Source organism: Ranitomeya imitator, chromosome 1 (genome assembly GCF_032444005.1).
Source record: "Ranitomeya imitator isolate aRanImi1 chromosome 1, aRanImi1.pri, whole genome shotgun sequence".
NCBI lineage: Eukaryota > Metazoa > Chordata > Amphibia > Anura > Dendrobatidae > Ranitomeya > Ranitomeya imitator.
In genome coordinates this window covers 1,038,655,728-1,038,674,008 of record NC_091282.1, presented here as the reverse complement: position 1 = coordinate 1,038,674,008, position 18,281 = coordinate 1,038,655,728, and the positions used below count along the sequence as shown (strand labels likewise).

The window sequence follows — 18,281 nt, the reverse complement described above, 5'->3', positions numbered from 1 at the left end:
ATAAACTTTTTGGACATTTTTGAGCAAAATCTGTACATGACAAACATTATTATATCTCCAGAAATCGGTGCATGTTCTTTAAAGTTATATTCAATGGATGTGTGGACATTACTAGTAGCTTTATTAATAGAATTCTTAGTTGAATCAGTCCCTGTGAGGAACTGTCATTAGAAAGTGACCTCCAAAATAAAAAATTTTACAAAAAAATATTTTTGCCTGTATTTAATTTTTCTTTTTGCTTTGTTTTTTTTTTATGTTTGCTGACATATAGTGGCTAAACAGGTAACAATCTAACTCATCTTTCCACTGTGAAATTCACCTCATTCCTCACCATTAAGTGGAAAGTTAATAAACATGTCTGTTATGTTGCCTGACCAAGATAAGCAGATTTCACCAGACAAATAGCCAAGAATAGTTTAGACAATCAAAGATGCCCATACACTTTCAGATTGCTCTTGGCTAGGTGACCTCTTTGGCCGACAGCCATCTTCCTTGACTCCCCCATTCACATGAACTTTAGGCTTGGACAAGAATTCACCTGTTTTCAGTGGGAAGAGCAGAGCTTCATCTGGCAGTGGCTCATCTACCTGAAGAAGACGAAGGATTGGGACAATTGCATTCAAACTGCCCAATCCTCATCTCCTCAACATCATCTATCAAGAGACCCCCACATTATATAGCTGGCCAAAATAGGAGGGTTCAGCTGACTATAATTTAAGGTTTATGGGACCATCATATAGAGTGAGAGGGCAAGGTTATTCACAGAAATCTACCGACTTAGTTAAATGGTGCATTGGGCTGGAAAGCAGTTCAGTTGAGGATGTCCTCTAGATAATAATTACAATATAATACAAAAGATAATAGATTGAGGAAAAAAATAAGTAAAAATCCATCCATATACCAGTAATACTTGGTTATAAGGCCTCAGTGTGCCTCGTTAAAGTCTTTTAGTCATATTAATCCCTGTACTGTAATTATACAGAGCTGCATTGTGACTGGTGTAGCCGGCCATAGAGCCAGGTAGTCATGACAGCCAGAGACTGTGGAGAGAAATCAACATCTGCTCTACAAAGCCTCAGTGACCAGCGGTGCATAGTAAATAGGGTGTGGCTCTTCTGCACGCGCTTACTACTGCCATAGCTGGAAATGGGAGAATGCATCTACATGATCTTACATTACATCCGCTAGAGATTCTGCAATGGGTCTGAGATGTCACACTCACTCCACCTTTATCAGATCCATGCTCACACCTTCATACGTGTGTCATATAGTAGCTGTGTTGTTAAGTGTCCCAGCTGATAAACAAGGTGCAGGTACCTGCAAACCACCCTGATTTTGACTGAGGACTTGTCTCCAGATAAAAGTGCTCAAATTTGCTCTAATTTTGATCTGTGTATGGTATGTTGCTTTTTTTACTTTTTTTATTTATTTATTTTTTAATTTGCTATATGGTTCCAGAGATACGGCCTTTTCATTTAGTACTACTTGTTTTTTTTACCAAGTGGGAGTTGCTCACAGGGTAATAATACAGAGCAGCCTAAAGATGCGCCCCTAGAGAATCCTCTGAGCCTCACCTTCTTGTAAAGATCATAAAAATTAGCACCAAACTAATAGGCCCATAAATCTGGAACCGAATGGCAGTAAGCGCCACAAAATCATGTCCACAACACATTTGCTAAATAAATATACAGTGGCCAACCTCTGCAACTCTGGCCACGGAACAGGATACAATTAGTATAGTTCTTACACAATACAGTAGCTGTTGGCTGAGCATTCAGCTTACTGCTATTTTTGCTAGCACACCATACATATGTATGCTCAGCTTGGCTGTACGTGCATGTTTATATGGATAGTCATAGAAGTATAAGCTGCTGTCAAGTTACTCTGGCAGAGCCTTACATCCAGCAGAAACAAAAAATCAGAATTCAACACTCCCAACCCCTTTTTTTTTACTGACCTGTGCTTTCTTGACAAGCTTTGCAATTACAAAAGATGGTGTTCTCTGTCAGATTAACATAGAATCTTTACTGTGGCTAGTTTGAAATTACATACGCATAAAACATCACTAATGTGTTGTGTGTAGATAGATAGATATACACACAGTGTATACGGTTAGATCCATATATATTTGGACAGAGACAACATTTTTCTAATTTTGATTATAGACATTACGACAATGAATTTAAAACAGTTCAGATGCAGTTGAAGTTCAGACTTTCAGCTTTCATTTGAGGGTGTCCACATTAAAATTGGATGAAGGGTTTAGGAGTTTCAGCTCCTTAACATGTGCCACCCTGTTTTTAAAGGGACCAAAAGTAATTGGACAATTGACTCCAAGGCTATTTCATGGACAGGTGTGGGCAATCGCTTCGTTATGTAATTCTCAATTAAGCAGATAAAAGGCCTGGAGTTGATTTGAGGTGTGGTGCTTGTATTTGGAAGGTTTTGCTGTGAAGTAAACATGCGGTCAAAGGAGCTCTCCATGCAGGTGAAACAAGCCATCCTTAAGCTGCGAAAACAGAAAAAACCCATCCGAGAAATTGCTACAATATTAGGAGTGGCAAAATCTACAGTTTGGTACATCCTGAGAAAGAAAGAAAGCACTGTTCAACTCATCCATGGTGAAGAGAATCCCCTTCACAACAGCCAGCCAAGTGAACAACACTCTCCAGGAGGTCGGCGTATCAATATCCAAATCTACCATAAAGAGAAGACTGCATGAAAGTAAATACAGAGGGTTCACTGCACGGTGCAAGCCACTCATAAGCATCAAGAATAAAAAGGCTAGGCTGGACTTTGGTAAAAAAAAAAACATCTAAAAAAGCCAGCACAGTTCTGGAAGAACATTTTTTGGACAGATGAAACCAAGATCAACCTCTTCCAGAAATGATGGAAAGAGAAAATTATGGCGAAGGCGTGGTACAGCTCATGATCCAAAGCATACCACAACATCTGTAAAATACGGCGGAGGCAGTGTGATTTCTTGGGCATGCATGGCTGCTAGTGGCACTGGGTCACTAGTATTTATTGATTATGTGACACAGGACAGAAGCAGCCGAATGAATTCTGAGGTATTCAGAGACATACTGTGTGCTCAGATCCAGCCAAATGCAGCCAAACTGATTGGTCGTCGTTTCATACTACAGATGGACAATGACCCAAAACATAAAGCCAAAGCAACCCAGGAGTTTATTAAAGCAAAGAAGTGGAACATTCTTGAATGGCAAAGTCAGTCACCTGATCTCAAACCAATTGAGCATGCATTTCACTTGTTAAAGACTAAACTTCAGACAGAAAGGCCCACAAACAAACAGCAACTGAAAACCACCGCAGTGAAGGCCTGGCAGAGCATCAAAAAGGAGGAAACACAGCGTCTGGTGATGTCCATGAGTTCAAGACTTCAGGCAGTCATTGCCAACAACGGGTTTTCAACCAAGTACTAAAAATGAACATTTTATTTAAAATTATTGAATCTGTCCAATTACTTTTGGTCCCTTTAAAACAGGGTGGCACATGTTAATGAGCTGAAACTCCTAAACCCTTCATCCAATTTTAATGTGGATACCTTCAAATGAAAGCTGAAAGTCTGAACTTCAACTGCAGCTGAATTGTTTTGTTTAAAATTCATTGTGGTAATGTCTATAACCAAAATTAGAAAAATGCTGTCTCTGGCCAAATATATACGGACCTAACTCTGTATGTGTATGTGTGTCTATATATATATATATATATATATATATATATATATATATATATATATATATATATATATATATAAAATATCAAAAAAAGAAAAGCAGCACAAAAAATGATACAAAAAGTGGACTTTATTGCCTGAGCAGGCGTGGCAACGTTTCGGATATAAGAATCCTTATTCTTATATCCGAAACGTTGCCACGCCTGCTCAGGCAATAAAGTCCACTTTTTGTATCATTTTTTGTGCTGCTTTTCTTTTTTTGATATTATTACTGGAGGCCGTTTGGACTGCTGGTTGGGAGAGCTTTGCACACCATTGAGGTAGTACTAGATGCTGTTCCTGTTTTTTTCTATTTTTTTTTTTTTATATATATATATATATATATATATATATATATATATATATATATATATATATATATATATACTAGATGGCAGCCCGATTCTAAAGAATCGGGAGTCTAGAATCCATATATACTTTATTTATTCAAATGTAAGAATAATACAATTAATAAATAATAGTAAGAAAGAACAAAAAATGGCTGCACTCACCAGCTCTGCATTATTAGTATACTTTCTATCAGACCTAATCTTACGTGCGCCATCAGCAGCTTTGGGCTCTGTGTCATTAGTATCCTTACTATTAGAGCTCATGTTGGCTAAGCTAAACAGCTTTAAGCGTGGTGGTGGCAAACAACAGGTTAATAAGAGGCAGTGTCAGGTAGTAGGAAAATAGCCAGTTAATAATAGGCAATAGTTCTTTGCAGGAATGCAGATATTAATAAATAGGCAGTTTACATTGCAGAGAAATTGCTGGGCAATAATGGACAATGTCCTTATGTGGCAAATAATAGAGCAATATACCCAATGTGGCAAAGAAGAGGTTAATAAACGGCAGTCTCTCAGTATAACAGTCAGTGAATAATAGGCAGTATATAGAGAAAACACCAAACAAAAGTTCAAAATTGGTGTGAAAATGTCACTGAACCACTTCACAACTAAATATATATAGTTTTGGTAAATGGTATTATCATTTTTTTGACGAAATTCGGCAGGAGCTTGAAGAGCAACGTCACTGGGCCCGCCTCCACGCAGTAGAAACTTCCTGTGAGGTAAAAATTCAAAAATCACACCAAAATGGTGGGCGGAGTGTGTCACAGTACGGCACGTTTCTGATTGGTCGCTCGCAGCAGGCGGCAACCAATCAGACACTGGACACTGTTGACGTCACTTATCTCCGGACATTAGCTCCACCCATTAGCTCCGGACAGGAAGTTGGCACAAATTGCAGGAAGTAGTATTCTAGGCAATTATATATTAGATATATATATATATATATAATATTATACTTTACCCATACAAATTATATATTTTTCCCTATACAGATAGGCCTAGTTTACTAATTGTGAAGATCATGCTTCAAAGTGGCTGTCAAGATGACTTTGCTGCCCTATGTAAGGACCACAAATTACAGGGGTAGTATCCTTCCCAAACAGTCCAAGAGAATGTGCCATTTGCTGGAAAACAATATTGCAGACTCATAGTTACTAGTATGCTATTTTCAGGAACAGCGTTCTGGACACCTTTACACGGCCCTCGCAAGCTCCTACCCCTCTAATCAGTGACTGATAACTATGTTTATCTGCTTATACACATCTTCACAGCAGTCAATCAGCGGTCTAGAGGAGCGCTATTCTTATTCATACGGTAGACTTAAGGTACCGTCACACTAGACGATATCGCTAGCGATCCGTGACGTTGCAGCGTCCTCGCTAGCGATATCGTCCAGTGTGACAGGCAGCAGCGATCAGGCCCCTGCTGTGCTGTCGCTGGTCGGGGAAGAAAGTCCAGAACTTTATTTCGTCGCTGGACTCCCCGTAGACATCGCTGAATCGGCGTGTGTGACACCGATTCAGCGATGTCTTCGCTGGTAACCAGGGTAAACATCGGGTTACTAAGCGCAGGGCCGCGCTTAGTAACCCGATGTTTACCCTGGTTACCATCGTTAAAGTAAAAAAAACAACCGCTACATACTTACCTACCGCTGTCTGTCCCCGGCGCTCTGCTTCTCTGGTCTGGCTGTGAGCACAGCGGCTGCCCGGCGCTCACAGCCAGACCAGAGAAGCAGAGCACCGAGGACAGACAGCGGTAGGTAAGTATGTAGCGTTTGTTTTTTTACTTTTAGGATGGTAACCAGGGTAAACATCGGGTTACTAAGCGCGGCCCTGCGCTTAGTAACCCGATGTTTACCCTGGTTACCGGCATAGTTGGTCGCTAGAGAGCTGTCTGTGTGACAGCTCTCCAGCGACCAAACAGCGACGCTGCAGCGATCCGGATCGTTGTCGGTATCGCTGCAGCGTCGCTTAGTGTGACGGTACCTTAAGACTAATACATTTGGAATCTTCCTTATTCTTTGTTGGTCTGTATTAGTCAGATGATGCAATATTTTTGTGCCCTCTGGACCAATATTACAGCATTTCTTACCTTAGAAAGAATATTCATGTGACCGATCCACCTTTAATAACTGTTTTGTAAAGGAGAAACCATTGTTCCCTGATAAAAGCATGGTTGTCTCTATTCTCGAAAGTGATTTTCATGTGTTTCTTGTAGGACCAACAGCGTGGCAAACTCAGGGAGGGAAACCTGGAAAGGCTCGGGCACTTCATGACTTCTGTGGGGAGAATGAGGATGAACTTTCATTCAAGGTATTACGAAAAATGACCGTTCTTCAGATTCTTTAATGCAGTGGTTCCCACCCTTATTAAGATTCTTTGAGGCTCAGCATAAATGGTAATAAGTTATAGCTAAGATTTGTTGATCCCTTATACTGTATTCATCTCTGAGTAGACGGGCTCAGTGCTGTGGACATGCTGTTCTTACAACACCACAGTTTCTTGGAATGCTGGCTTGTACTTCATGTCAATATCTATATTTTAAAAAATATCTTGGAATCTTGTGGTTTTCACTCTTGTCACTGAGCCTCATGATAAATACTATTTCACTAGTTTAATTAAAGGGTTCTTCTATTACTATCTGACACTTTCATATGTCCTAAGTCTTCTTAACAATCACTTTTGTATTATACTTTTAGTACCTGCTCTGCTTCTATGTACCCTTTTATGACATGTAGGCACTACTTCCAAACTGGGCACTAGAATCGGACCATGAGAAGAGCGTGTCACTGATGGGGGCGAAGCTGCCTTTCAATGATTGATGAAGGGTCCGTGCCCGAATAGTCAGTTCAATCTCGTTCTCATTTGAGCTGATCCTGCTGATGCTTTGGAGTGCCACCACTTCTGCAGACAAGTGCTGCAAAGAGCTCTTCTCATTCTGTCTGATTCTGGTGCGCATATCAGAAATAACAGACCGGAAAATGGAAGAAACACAAGATGACTGCCAATCTTCTTCAGTCTGAGGATCAATGCAAGATCTCTCCTCTTGGGGTAAGAATGATTCTGAGAAAGGTCTTGAATCAGCCCAGAACTACACGGGAGGACCTGGTCAATGACCTGAAGAGAGCTGAGACCACAGTCTCAAACATTACCATTAGTAACACACTACGCTGTCATGGATTAAAATCCTGCAGGGCATGCAAGGTCGTCCTGCTTACGCCAGCACATGTCAGGGTCCGTTTGAAGTTCACCAATCACCATCTGAATGATCCAGAGGAGGCACGGAAGAAGGTCATGTGGTCACATAAGACCAAGATAGAACTTTTTGGTATAAACTCCACTTACCGTGTTTGGAGGAAGAAGTATGATGGGGAAACATCATACTATAGGGGTGCTTTTCTGCAAAAGGGACAGGGCGGCTGCACCGTATTGAAGGGAGGATGGATGGGGTAATGCATCATGAGATTTTGACCATCAACCTCCTTTTCCTCAGTAAGAACATTGAAGATGTGTCATGGCTGGGCCTTACAGCATGACAATGACCCGAAACGCACAGCCAGGGCAACTAAGGAGTTGCTCAATAAGAAGCATTTCAAGGTTCTGGAGTGGCCTAACCAGTCTCCAGACCTGAACGCAGTTGAAAATCTGTGGAGGGAGCTTAAACTCAATGTTGCCAAGTGACATCCCTGAAACCTGAAAGATGCGGAGAAGATCTGTATGGAGGAGTGGACCCAAATCTCTACTGCAGTGTGTGTAAACTTGGTCAAGAACTACAGGAAATGTCTGACCTCTGCAATTTACAAACAAAGGTTACTGTTTTTCTACTGTATTAAATGCTTATTTCATGCAATAAAATGCAAATTAAAGATGTAAAAATCATACAGTGTGATTTTCTGGATTTGTTTTAAGATTCTGTCGCTCACAGTTGAAGTGTACCTGCGGTTAAAAAATTATAGACCTCTCCATTCTTTGTAGGTGGGAAAACTTGCAAAATCTACATTGTGTCAAATGCTTATTTTCCTTACGGTGTATGTATGTTCAGTATTTATGTCTCAGTGGTTAGCATTGCAGCTCGGGGTCCTGGGTTCAAATTCCTCCAAGGACAACATCTGCAAGGAGTTTATATGTTCTCCCCATTTTGTATGGGTTTCCTCCCACACTCCAAAGACATACTGATAGGGAATCTAGATTGTGAGCCCCAATGGGGACAGATATGATATTGTCTGTAAAGCGCTGTGGAATTAATGGCACTATATAAATGGATAAAATAAATATGTGTGTGTGTATATATAGATACAGTTGCGTGAAAAGGAGTTTGCCACCTTTCTGATTTCCTATTCTGTTGCTTGTTTGTCAGACTTAATTAAATTGGTTTGGTGATCTAAAACATTTATTAGTCAAAGATAACACAAATAAACACAAAATGCAGTTTTTAAATAAATGTCGTTATTATTAAAGGAAAAATAAATCCAGCCCTACAGGACCATGAGTGAAAAAGTGATTGCCCGCCTCCCCAATACATAAATTAACTGTGGTTTCTTACATCTTTGGGAATCTGAGTTCAAATTCCCTAGATATATGCAGGCTTGATTACTGCCACACATGTTCTAGATGAAGAAATCACTTAAAGGGAACCTGTCACCCCCAAAATCACGGGTGAGGTAAGCCCACCGGCATCGGGGGCTTATCTACAGCATTCTGGAATGCTGTAGATAAGCCCCAATGTATCCTAAAAGATTAGAAAAAGATGTTAGATTATACTCACCCAGGGGCGTTCCCACTGTTGGTCCGGGTCTGACGCCTCCCATCTTCATCAGATGACGTCCTCTTCGGGTCTTCACGCTGCAGCTCCGGCGCAGACGTACTTTGTCTTCCCTGTTGAGGGCAGAGCAAAGTACTGCAGTGCGCAGGCACCGAGAAAGGTCAGAGAGGCCCAGCGCCTGCGCACTGCAGTACTTTGCTCTGCCCTCAACAGGGCAGACAAAGTACGCCTGTGCCGGAGCCGCAGCGTGGAAGACCCGAAAAGGACGTCATCTGATGAAGATGGGAGGTGCCAGACCCGGACCAACAGCGGGAACGCCCCTGGGTGAGTATAATCTAACGTCTTTTTCTCATCTTTTAGGATACATCGGGGGCTTATCTACAGCATTCCAGAATACTGTAGATAAGCCCCCGATGCCGGTGGGCTTACCTCACCCGCAATTTTGGGGGTGACAGGTTCCCTTTAAATAGGATCTGCCTGACAAAGTGAAGTAGACCAAAAGTCCTCAAAAGCTAGCCATCATGCTGCGATCCAAAGAAATTCGGTAACAAATGAGAAACAAAGTAAGCTCAATCAGTCTGGAAAAGGATATAAAGCTATTTCAAAATCTTTGGGACTCCAGCGAGCCATGGTTAGAGCCATTATCCACAAATGGCAAAAACATGGAACAGTGGGTGAACCTTCCCAGGAGTAGCCCGCCAACCAAAATTACTCCAAGAGCACAGCGAAAACTCATCCAAAAGACCCCATAACTACATCCAAAGATCTGCAGGCCTCACTTGCCTCAGATGAGGTCAGTGTTCATGACACATCATAAGAAAGAGACTGGGCAAAAATGGCCTGCATGGCAGAGTTCTGAGACGAAAACCACTGCTGAGCAATTAGAACATAAAGGCTCGTATCAGTTTTGACAGAAAATCTCTTGATAATCCCCAAGATTTTTGGGAGAATACTCTGTGGACTGACGAGACAAAAGTTGAAGTTTTTGGAAAGTGTATGTCCCATTACATCTGGCATAGAACTAACACAGCATTTCAGAAAAGGAACATCATACTAAGAGTAAAATATGGTGGTGGTAGTGTGATGGTCTGGGGCTGTTTTGCTGCTTCAGAACCTGGAAGACTTGCTGTGGTAAATGGAACCATGAATTCTGCTGACTACCAAAAAATCCTGAAGGAGAATGTCCGGCTATCTGCTTGTGACCTCAAGCTGAAGCGCACTTGGGTTACGCAGTAGGACAATGATCCAAAACACACCAACAAATTTACCTCTGAATGGCTTAAGAAAAACAACATTAAGGGTATGTGCACACGATGCAGATTTAGTGCAGAATTGGTGCAGAACTGCAGCCGATTTTTCTGCTGCAGAAACGCTGCAGAACTGCACTGTGATTTACAGTACAATGTAAATCAATGTGAAAAAAAAAAAGCTGTGCACATGGTGCAGAAAAATCGGCGCAGAAACACTGCAGATTTCAAAGAAGTGCACGTCACTTCTTTTGTGCAGTTCTGCAGCGTTTCTGCGTAGATTTTTCTGCACCATGTGCACAGCTTTTTTTTTTTCACATTGATTTACATTGTACTTCACAGAAACTGCGCAGAAACTGCATAGAAACTGCATAGAAACTGCATCAAATCTGCAGATGCAGATTTAGTGCAGAAAATTCTGCACCACATTTCCTACGTGTGCACATAGCCTAGACTTTGGAGTGGCCTGGTCAAAGTCCTTGCCTTAATCTGATTTGAGATGCTGGGGCATGACCTTAAAAAGTCAGTTCATGCTCTGAAATCTTCCAATGTAGCTGAATTACAATTCTGCAAAAATAAGTGGACCAAAATTCCTCCAGAGCGTTGCAAAAGACTCAGTGCCATTCATCACAAACACTTGATGGCAGCTGTTGCTGCTAAGGATGGCCCAACCAGTTATTAGCTTTAGGGTATGTGCACACGTTGCAGATTTGGCTGCATTTTTTTCCCGCACAGAATCCGCATCTCTTGGCAGAAAACACAGGCCAAAATGGTTGCGTAATTTATGAGGATTACTTGCGGATTTGTTGCGTATTGTCTTGCGTTTTTTGATGTGTGGATTTGCCTTACTAAGTGTATAGTCATGGTGCAGAAACGCTGCGTTTCTGCACAAAGAACTGACATGCTGTAGAAAATAAACTGCATTTCTGCTCTGAATTTTACGCAGCATGAGAACAGCGGGTTTTGTTTTCCATAGGTTTACATGGTACTGCACACCGCATGGAAAACTGCTGCGGATCCTCAGGGCCAAATCCGCAACGTGTGCACATACCCTTAGGGGGCAATCACTTTTCACACAAGGCCCCTGTAGGTTTGGATTTCCTTTTCCCTTAACAATAAAGACTTTAATTTAAAAACTGCATTTTGTGATATCTTTAAATATTAGACAAATTTGTCACACTTAAATGTTTCAGATCACCAAACAAATTTGCAAAAGAATAGTAAATCAGAAAGAGGGCAAACTTTTTCACAGAATTGTAGATATAATACATTGTGAATGTACGATTGATCTATCTCCTCTCCCAGCCCTGCATACTGTATGTACTCTTTCAGATTTTACAGAGCATGACCACATACCAGTCAAGTGAACATCTTCTGAATATCAGAATATTGTTTTGAAAGGTGCACATGCCAACAAGCAAGCATAATTAAAGGAAATCTGTCAGCAGGTTTTTGCTATGTAATCTGAAGATAGCAGGTGATAAAAGCTGAAACACAGAATTAGGCCGGTTTCACACGTCAGTGGCTCCGGTACATGAGGTGACAGTTTCCTTACGTACCAATAACACTGACTCACGTAGACACATTAAAATCAATGTGTTTCTGCACATGTCAGCGTGTTTTCATGGACCGTGTGTCCGTTTGGAAAACACGGAGACATGTCAGTGTTCGTGGGAGCGCACGTATTACACGGACCCATTAAAGTCAATGGGGCCGTGTAAAACATGTACCGCATAAGGATGTTGTCCGTGTGCCGTGCAGTAGACAGCGCTACAGTAAGCGCTGTCCCCCCAGCGTGGTGCTGAAGCCGCTATTCATTTCTTCTCTCCAGCATTGTTCGCTGGAGAGAAGATATGAAAAATCTTTTCTTTTTTTTTTTTTTTTTTGGGGGGGTGTTTAAAATAAAGATCCCTGTCCCCAACCCCCTCCTACCCCCTGTGCACCCCCCCGCTGTTAATAAAATACTTACCCGGCTCCCTCGCTGCTTCTTCTCCTCGCCGCAGCTTCTCGTGTATGAGCAGTCACGTGATGCCGCCCATTACAGTGATGAATATGTGGCTCCACCTCCCATCACTGTAATAGGCGGCACCACGTGACCGCTCATACAGGAGAAGCTGCGGCGAGGACAGGAAGCAGCGCCAGCGAGGGAGCCGGGTAAGTATTTTATAAACAGTGGGGGGGGGGCGCACAGGGGGTGGGAGGGGGTTGGGGACAGGGATCTTTATTTTAAACACCCCAAAAAAAAAAAAAAAAAAAAAAAAAAAAAGATTTTTCATATCTTCTCTCCGGCGAACGATGCTGGAGAGAAGAAATGAATAGCGGCTACAGCACCAGATGCAGGGGACAGCGCTTAACTGTAGCGCTGTCTCCTGCACGGTGCGTGTGGTACCCAGTCGGCACACGGGCAGCACACGGATGCCGCACGTGTGCCACACTGATGTACCACGGGAGCACACGGACACGGATAATTCCGGTACCGATTTTTCCGGTACCGGAATTATCTGGACGTGTGAGACTGGCCTTAAGGGATTTGTCACTTATCAAACTGTGTGCTCTTGTTTATTGTGAAGGATTTATCACTAAGAGACAAACATTACCAGACTAGTCCGGCTACTAGGCACCTCCCTGTCTATAGACTTTGTACATGGAGAGCCTGGAGTGGGTAGTGTTAGCTTTCTCAGCTCTGCTTCATTCTAAATCTAATCAGCTCTGCTTCATTCTAAATCTAAAAGCTCTGATTGTGTCAGAACAGCTCATCCAATAATTTAAGAGGCAATTTGCATATTACATTTCCCAGAGGAGCATTACACGGCGAATAAGCCTCCTTACCTTGACAAACCAGCTGGTATGTCACTCTCCATAAGGAGAAACCTTACCCCTTAGACACCAGTCCACAGTCTCTCACTGTTATGATCTGGTGGCCTAGGAGCAGCATGAGACGTACTCTGGAGAAGGTGGTACCTGTACTGACCGCAGACCCTGAACTTAGCACCGCAACTAGAAGTAGCCGTGGGATATACCTAACACTCCCTAGACACCTCGACACAGCCTAAGAACTAACTTCCCCTAAAGATAGAAACGGGAAAACTATCTTGCCTCAGAGAAAATCCCCAAAGGATAGACAGCCCTCCACAAATATTGACTGTGAGAGGAGAGGGAAATGACATACGGAGAATGAAATGAGGATTTAGCAAAGGAGGCCATTCTAGCTAAAAAGAAAGAATAGGACAGAGTACTATGCAGTCAGTATTAAAACACTAGAAAATATCCACCACAGAAAATACAAATCACCAAATCTGACTAAAGACATGGAGGGTATATCTGCATCTCCAGAGACACAGCTTGGCTGCAAAAAATCCTTCACAGACAAAGCTGGACAAGACAAAACATGAAAATGCACTGAACAATAAGGTCCACAGCATGTGGACAGCAAAAACAAAGCCAGAACTTATCTTTGTTGAAAAGAACAGCAAAACAGGAGAGACCAGGAATGGATGTGAATCCTCCAAAAACAATGGACAACTGGCACTGACTAAAGGAAAAAGCAAGACTAAATAGCCCAGTCCAAATTGCAATAAGTGGACACACCTGATAAATGCTGCGATCCAAAGACAGCAGCACTACCACTCATAACCACCGAAGGGAGCCCAAGAGCAGAATTCACAACACTCACCTAGCCAAATTAGTTCTCATGCTTCGCACTGACGAGGGCCAACAGCCCGAAACACCGTATCTGCGAAATAAGAAACTGATTTGGCTTTTATCCTAAGACATATTGCACGACTCGTTAAAGGGTTGATTGTGACTTGTAGGATCGCTACTTCCAACAGTTGGCGCTATAGAGTTAAGTCCTCTTTTTGCAATTTGCATACCCAATAATTTAAGTGATATATCGTTGGATTCAGCTTTGCTCTACCTGCTGACTGATTCCCATTCAAGTGGTTGTCTGTCTAAGGATACTTTCACACTAGCGTTGTTTTCAATACGTCGCAATGCGTCGTTTAGGGGAAAAAATGCATCCTGCAAAGTTGTTTGCAGGATGCGTTTGTGCACCATAGAGTAACATTACCGACGCATTGCGACGTATTGACACACGCCGCAACCGTCGTGCGACGGTTGCGCCGTGTTGTGGCGGACCGCCGGGAGCAAAAAACGTTAAATGTAACGTTTTTGCTGCCGACGGACCGCTTTTTCCGACCGCGCATGTGCGGCTGGAACTCCGCCCCCACCTCCCCGCACCTCACAATGGGGCAGTGGATGCGCCGGAGAAATGCATCCGCTGCCTCCGTTGTGCAGCGCATCAAACGCTAGCGTCGGAATCTCGGCCCGACGCATTGCGACGGGCCGAATCCGACGCTAGTGTGAAAGTAGCCTAAGGGTACAAGTTTGCATTCACTCTGTGACTGCAGACTTGTGAACACTTAAAGCGCGGCAGGCATGTGACCGCAATTATGCAATTTGCATACATGCAGTCTTATCCTGACTATAGACGTCCGCAGCCTTGCTTGATGCAAGTGTATTGAGCAAGGCTGCACATGCGTAGTCAAGTGTGGCCATAAGTATTCAATTTGCGTACTTCCGGACACATGAGCGCCCACTCACAGAATCCTTAGTCCGCGCGATGTAAGAATTCGCTAGTGTGCATTCACATAGAGTGACTGCAGGCTTGTACCCTAAGGCCGGACAAGTCCTTTAATGTTGATCTAAAAAAACTTCTTTAAAAGGGTTTTCTGAAGTTCTGCACAGTTTCTCTGCTTTAGCGAGACTGTGCATTCCTAATTGATAAACAATATTGATTAGCGAGTATACTCATTGCTTGGGTGATCTCTGAGTAAGTGCTCGGAGATTTAGTTTTTGTTGCCTCAGCTGCATGATTTACAGCTGATAGACAGCTTGAATACATGTGGGGATTCCCTTGCAAACAGGCAACCCCCACATGTACTCAGGCTGGCTAGCAGCCAAAATCATGCAGTTGTATCAATAAAATCTCCGAGCACTAACAAATACTCGGAGACAACCCGAGCGTGCTCGGGAAAACCTGAGCAACGAGGACACTTGCTCATCACTAATTAACAATTCAGACCAAAGGCATTTCAGCTGCTCTCCAATGCTGCTAGCGATCTGGTTAGCTGCAGATCAGAAGTACGCGTGCTCCTTGCCTATCTAGGCCACTATGATAAACAGCAGAAGTGGCTGGTATCCTAGTCAATTAGCAATGCACATGAAAATTAAAAATCCTTCCATTCTTGAACAAAGATGATTTTTAATAAGCGGTAGATTGCAAATTTGCTTGTTTTTACAAGCGCTTTGCCATTGTAAGCATTTAAGAAGAGACATTCTGTATTGCATCAATATTACGGATATTATACAGCTTTATATGAATTTGCTATGTCTTGTTTCTTCGTTACAGGCTGGTGATGTAATCTCTGCGCTGGAATCAGTGGATAATGAATGGATGAGTGGTGAGCTCTGCGGGAGAACTGGGATATTTCCAAAGAACTTTGTTCAGAAGTGTTAGCAGTATACAGCGGACATTGCATTGTACCCTCTCACAAAACAGACTATCACCTTTGGTGCCAACTGACCTTTTTATATAGATATAATGTGTGAGATTTTTGCACTATGTTTTTTTTGTGTAATTTTTTTTTTTTTTTAATTTTAGATAAGATGTTTTGTTCTAGTTTCTGTATGCGCTGTTTACCTGCTTGTTCTGTACGAATCCCATCAAGTCCAGCCAGAAATGTTAAATGCATATTACAGGCCATGTAGCATTGTAAAGGGCTTACAGAATAATGTCCTTGATTTCATTGGCCAAGAAACTGCAACTTCTGATCTACTGTACCTTACTTTTGGCCTAGCCTGCGGAGGATGGACACACAGTTCTCCAACTTCAGCATTGCACTGGGAGTCTGCTATGTATAATGTGCTATAGGGTTTGTTTTTCCTGAAGCAATCATCATATGGCCAGTAAACCCCCTTGGCCGACCAGGCCCTGGCATTCTACGGGAAAAAAATGATACATTTCCATGAGGCCAGGATGTTCAGGGCTTGTAGTATCTGCAATCCATTTAGTGCCTGTGTACATTACAGCAACATGCGTTATTCTGAATGATGACCTCTCCTTCCATCACTACAATGTTGGTTTCCGTTCATGTGTACAAGTTGACAGTTTTTGGTATGATAAATGGTTTCTCTACTCCATTTTGTGTACTTAACATATATTGTCCATTTACTTCTGTTCAATCTTCGCAATGTTCTGTATGGTACGGTGGACATCTGAGCCTTGCATGAGCCAACATCATTGTCCTTGTTCAACCCTGCCAAGAGCTAAAGAAATGATCGCCTCTGAATGGAACTGAGAAGAGAACTTCTAGAACAACTCACAACCCTTCATGGAAATCAATTCAAAGTCTAAATGGTGCAAAATTGACAAACCTTTCTTTATGATGGTTCTTCTTTTCTTTACTCTTTTCTGACTAACAAAATTTGACATTATTTTCCATAACCCCATCAGTCCACTGGCCCACTAGGTTATGACAAAGTGATGTAAGAGGCGGCAACAGAACTTTCCAGTATGGAAACAAGTTTCAGTGAACTTTGAATGCCCGTATACAGGGTAAACTCAATGGATCTCTTTCTAATCATTCCTTTAGACACTGTATACAATCCTACTTTTTATGAAGACTGCTTCTTTTTCTATGCTGGTCAAACATGCCAATGTAAACTGTTATGTGTCATGGTGAGACATGGTTAGTGTATGGAGTTGCACTTAAAACACCACTTCAGAACCGAATGTCTATTACTTAAGTTGTCGATTCAAGGTATTTGGAAGAAATTATTTCAATGTCTCCTTTTCTTATGGTTAATTACTGCATCTCTTTATTGCAGTAAAATAATGCAGTAACTGCCTATCCTCAGTCATGATGGGCCACATGTAGAAACTAGTGCTGACAAAATGAAAATGTTCAGCCAATGGTTGCTATGGTCAACTGCCCAAATCCTGTTCTTTTCCCACACTAGTGTTTTTATCTAAGACCCCATGTGTCAGAAATCAGCAATGCACTTTAAGGATCATGACTGCTGTCTCAAGACTCTGAGATTGTAACAGATGGAAGTGGTGGATGAACTATGCCTTGGTGAAAGCCCAGTGAACATCGGAGATCCGTATATCAATAGGAGACTATTTGTTTAGAATCGTTTATTGGGCAAATATGCATTACTGGAATGTTATGTAATAAAAATAATTTATAATATAAGCCTATTTTTTGGGATAGCTCGATGGGTTATGCTCTGGGAATTCATGCAATCAAATTTCTTCTTGGTATAAAAGGATGTCATAACGGCAACATACTGTTTTCATGAAATTTACAAGATTTTGATGCTGGCAAGTAAATGTTTAATGGTTTTGGTAGATAAAATGCACTTGGCAAAAAGTCTGCAACAAATCACTGCTAAAAAAGCCAATACATGGTTAAAGCATCGGTTCACTGTAGGATACAAAGCCCAAAATGGTATATGATAGAGGTAGGCACAAAATACTAGTGAACCACTCACACACCTATCATCCATGGTATTAGAAATGCACACAAAGCGTATTAGCCTATTAGGTATGAGCATATTGGGAGATGAGGCGGGTTATCCAACACTTCTGGAAAGTGCACCCCACATGTACTGACCACCCTATCTTCCCCAGGGACACCCCTGTTAAATGCGTCCCACAACTAGTGAAGCCCTATTTTCCCCACCAATATATGGCATAGTTGCATCTTGACCAGATTAAAAAGACTAAATGAGGTTATAGCTGCTGTTTTGTCCAAAATACTCAAGCCTGCGACAGAACTGAAGTTAGCACAGCTCTTTTTGAAACTCCCACAGCAGTTAATGGAGGGAGCCACCTCTTCTCTCAAGTCGGAACAAGGGACAGCGTTTCTGGAAATATTCTGTTTTGTGGTTATGCCATAAATAGGATATACCCTATTATAACTCTTCTCCAAAACCATAGTTCAAGGATGCAAGCCAATAACTGCAAAATAACTTGCACTCCTTCCAAATATGTAGGATGTACATCATATGCAGCAAGTGTACTCACGAGCCAAGCTCACTCCGTGCACGGCCCGTAAAGGCCTCTAGAAATGACAATCAAAGCTAGTTCCAATCATTAAAGCACCACTAATGCATTTTCTT

The 18,281-nt window shown here is 42.1% G+C and overlaps 1 protein-coding gene across 4 annotated transcripts in view; it reads left to right on the top strand.

The window, feature by feature from the left end:
• The window catches only part of SH3D19 (SH3 domain containing 19), a 174,082-nt gene extending 156,724 nt beyond the window's left edge, over nucleotides 1-17,358 (top strand). For all 4 annotated transcript variants that reach the window (XM_069744059.1, XM_069744058.1, XM_069744061.1 and 1 more), the window contains exons 20-21: nucleotides 6,307-6,401; nucleotides 15,508-17,358. In XM_069744059.1, coding sequence (XP_069600160.1) covers nucleotides 6,307-6,401; nucleotides 15,508-15,615 — 203 coding nt within the window. In that variant the 3' untranslated portion in view covers nucleotides 15,616-17,358. The remainder of the gene's footprint in view (nucleotides 1-6,306; nucleotides 6,402-15,507) is intronic.
• The last annotated feature ends 923 nt before the right edge of the window (nucleotides 17,359-18,281 follow it).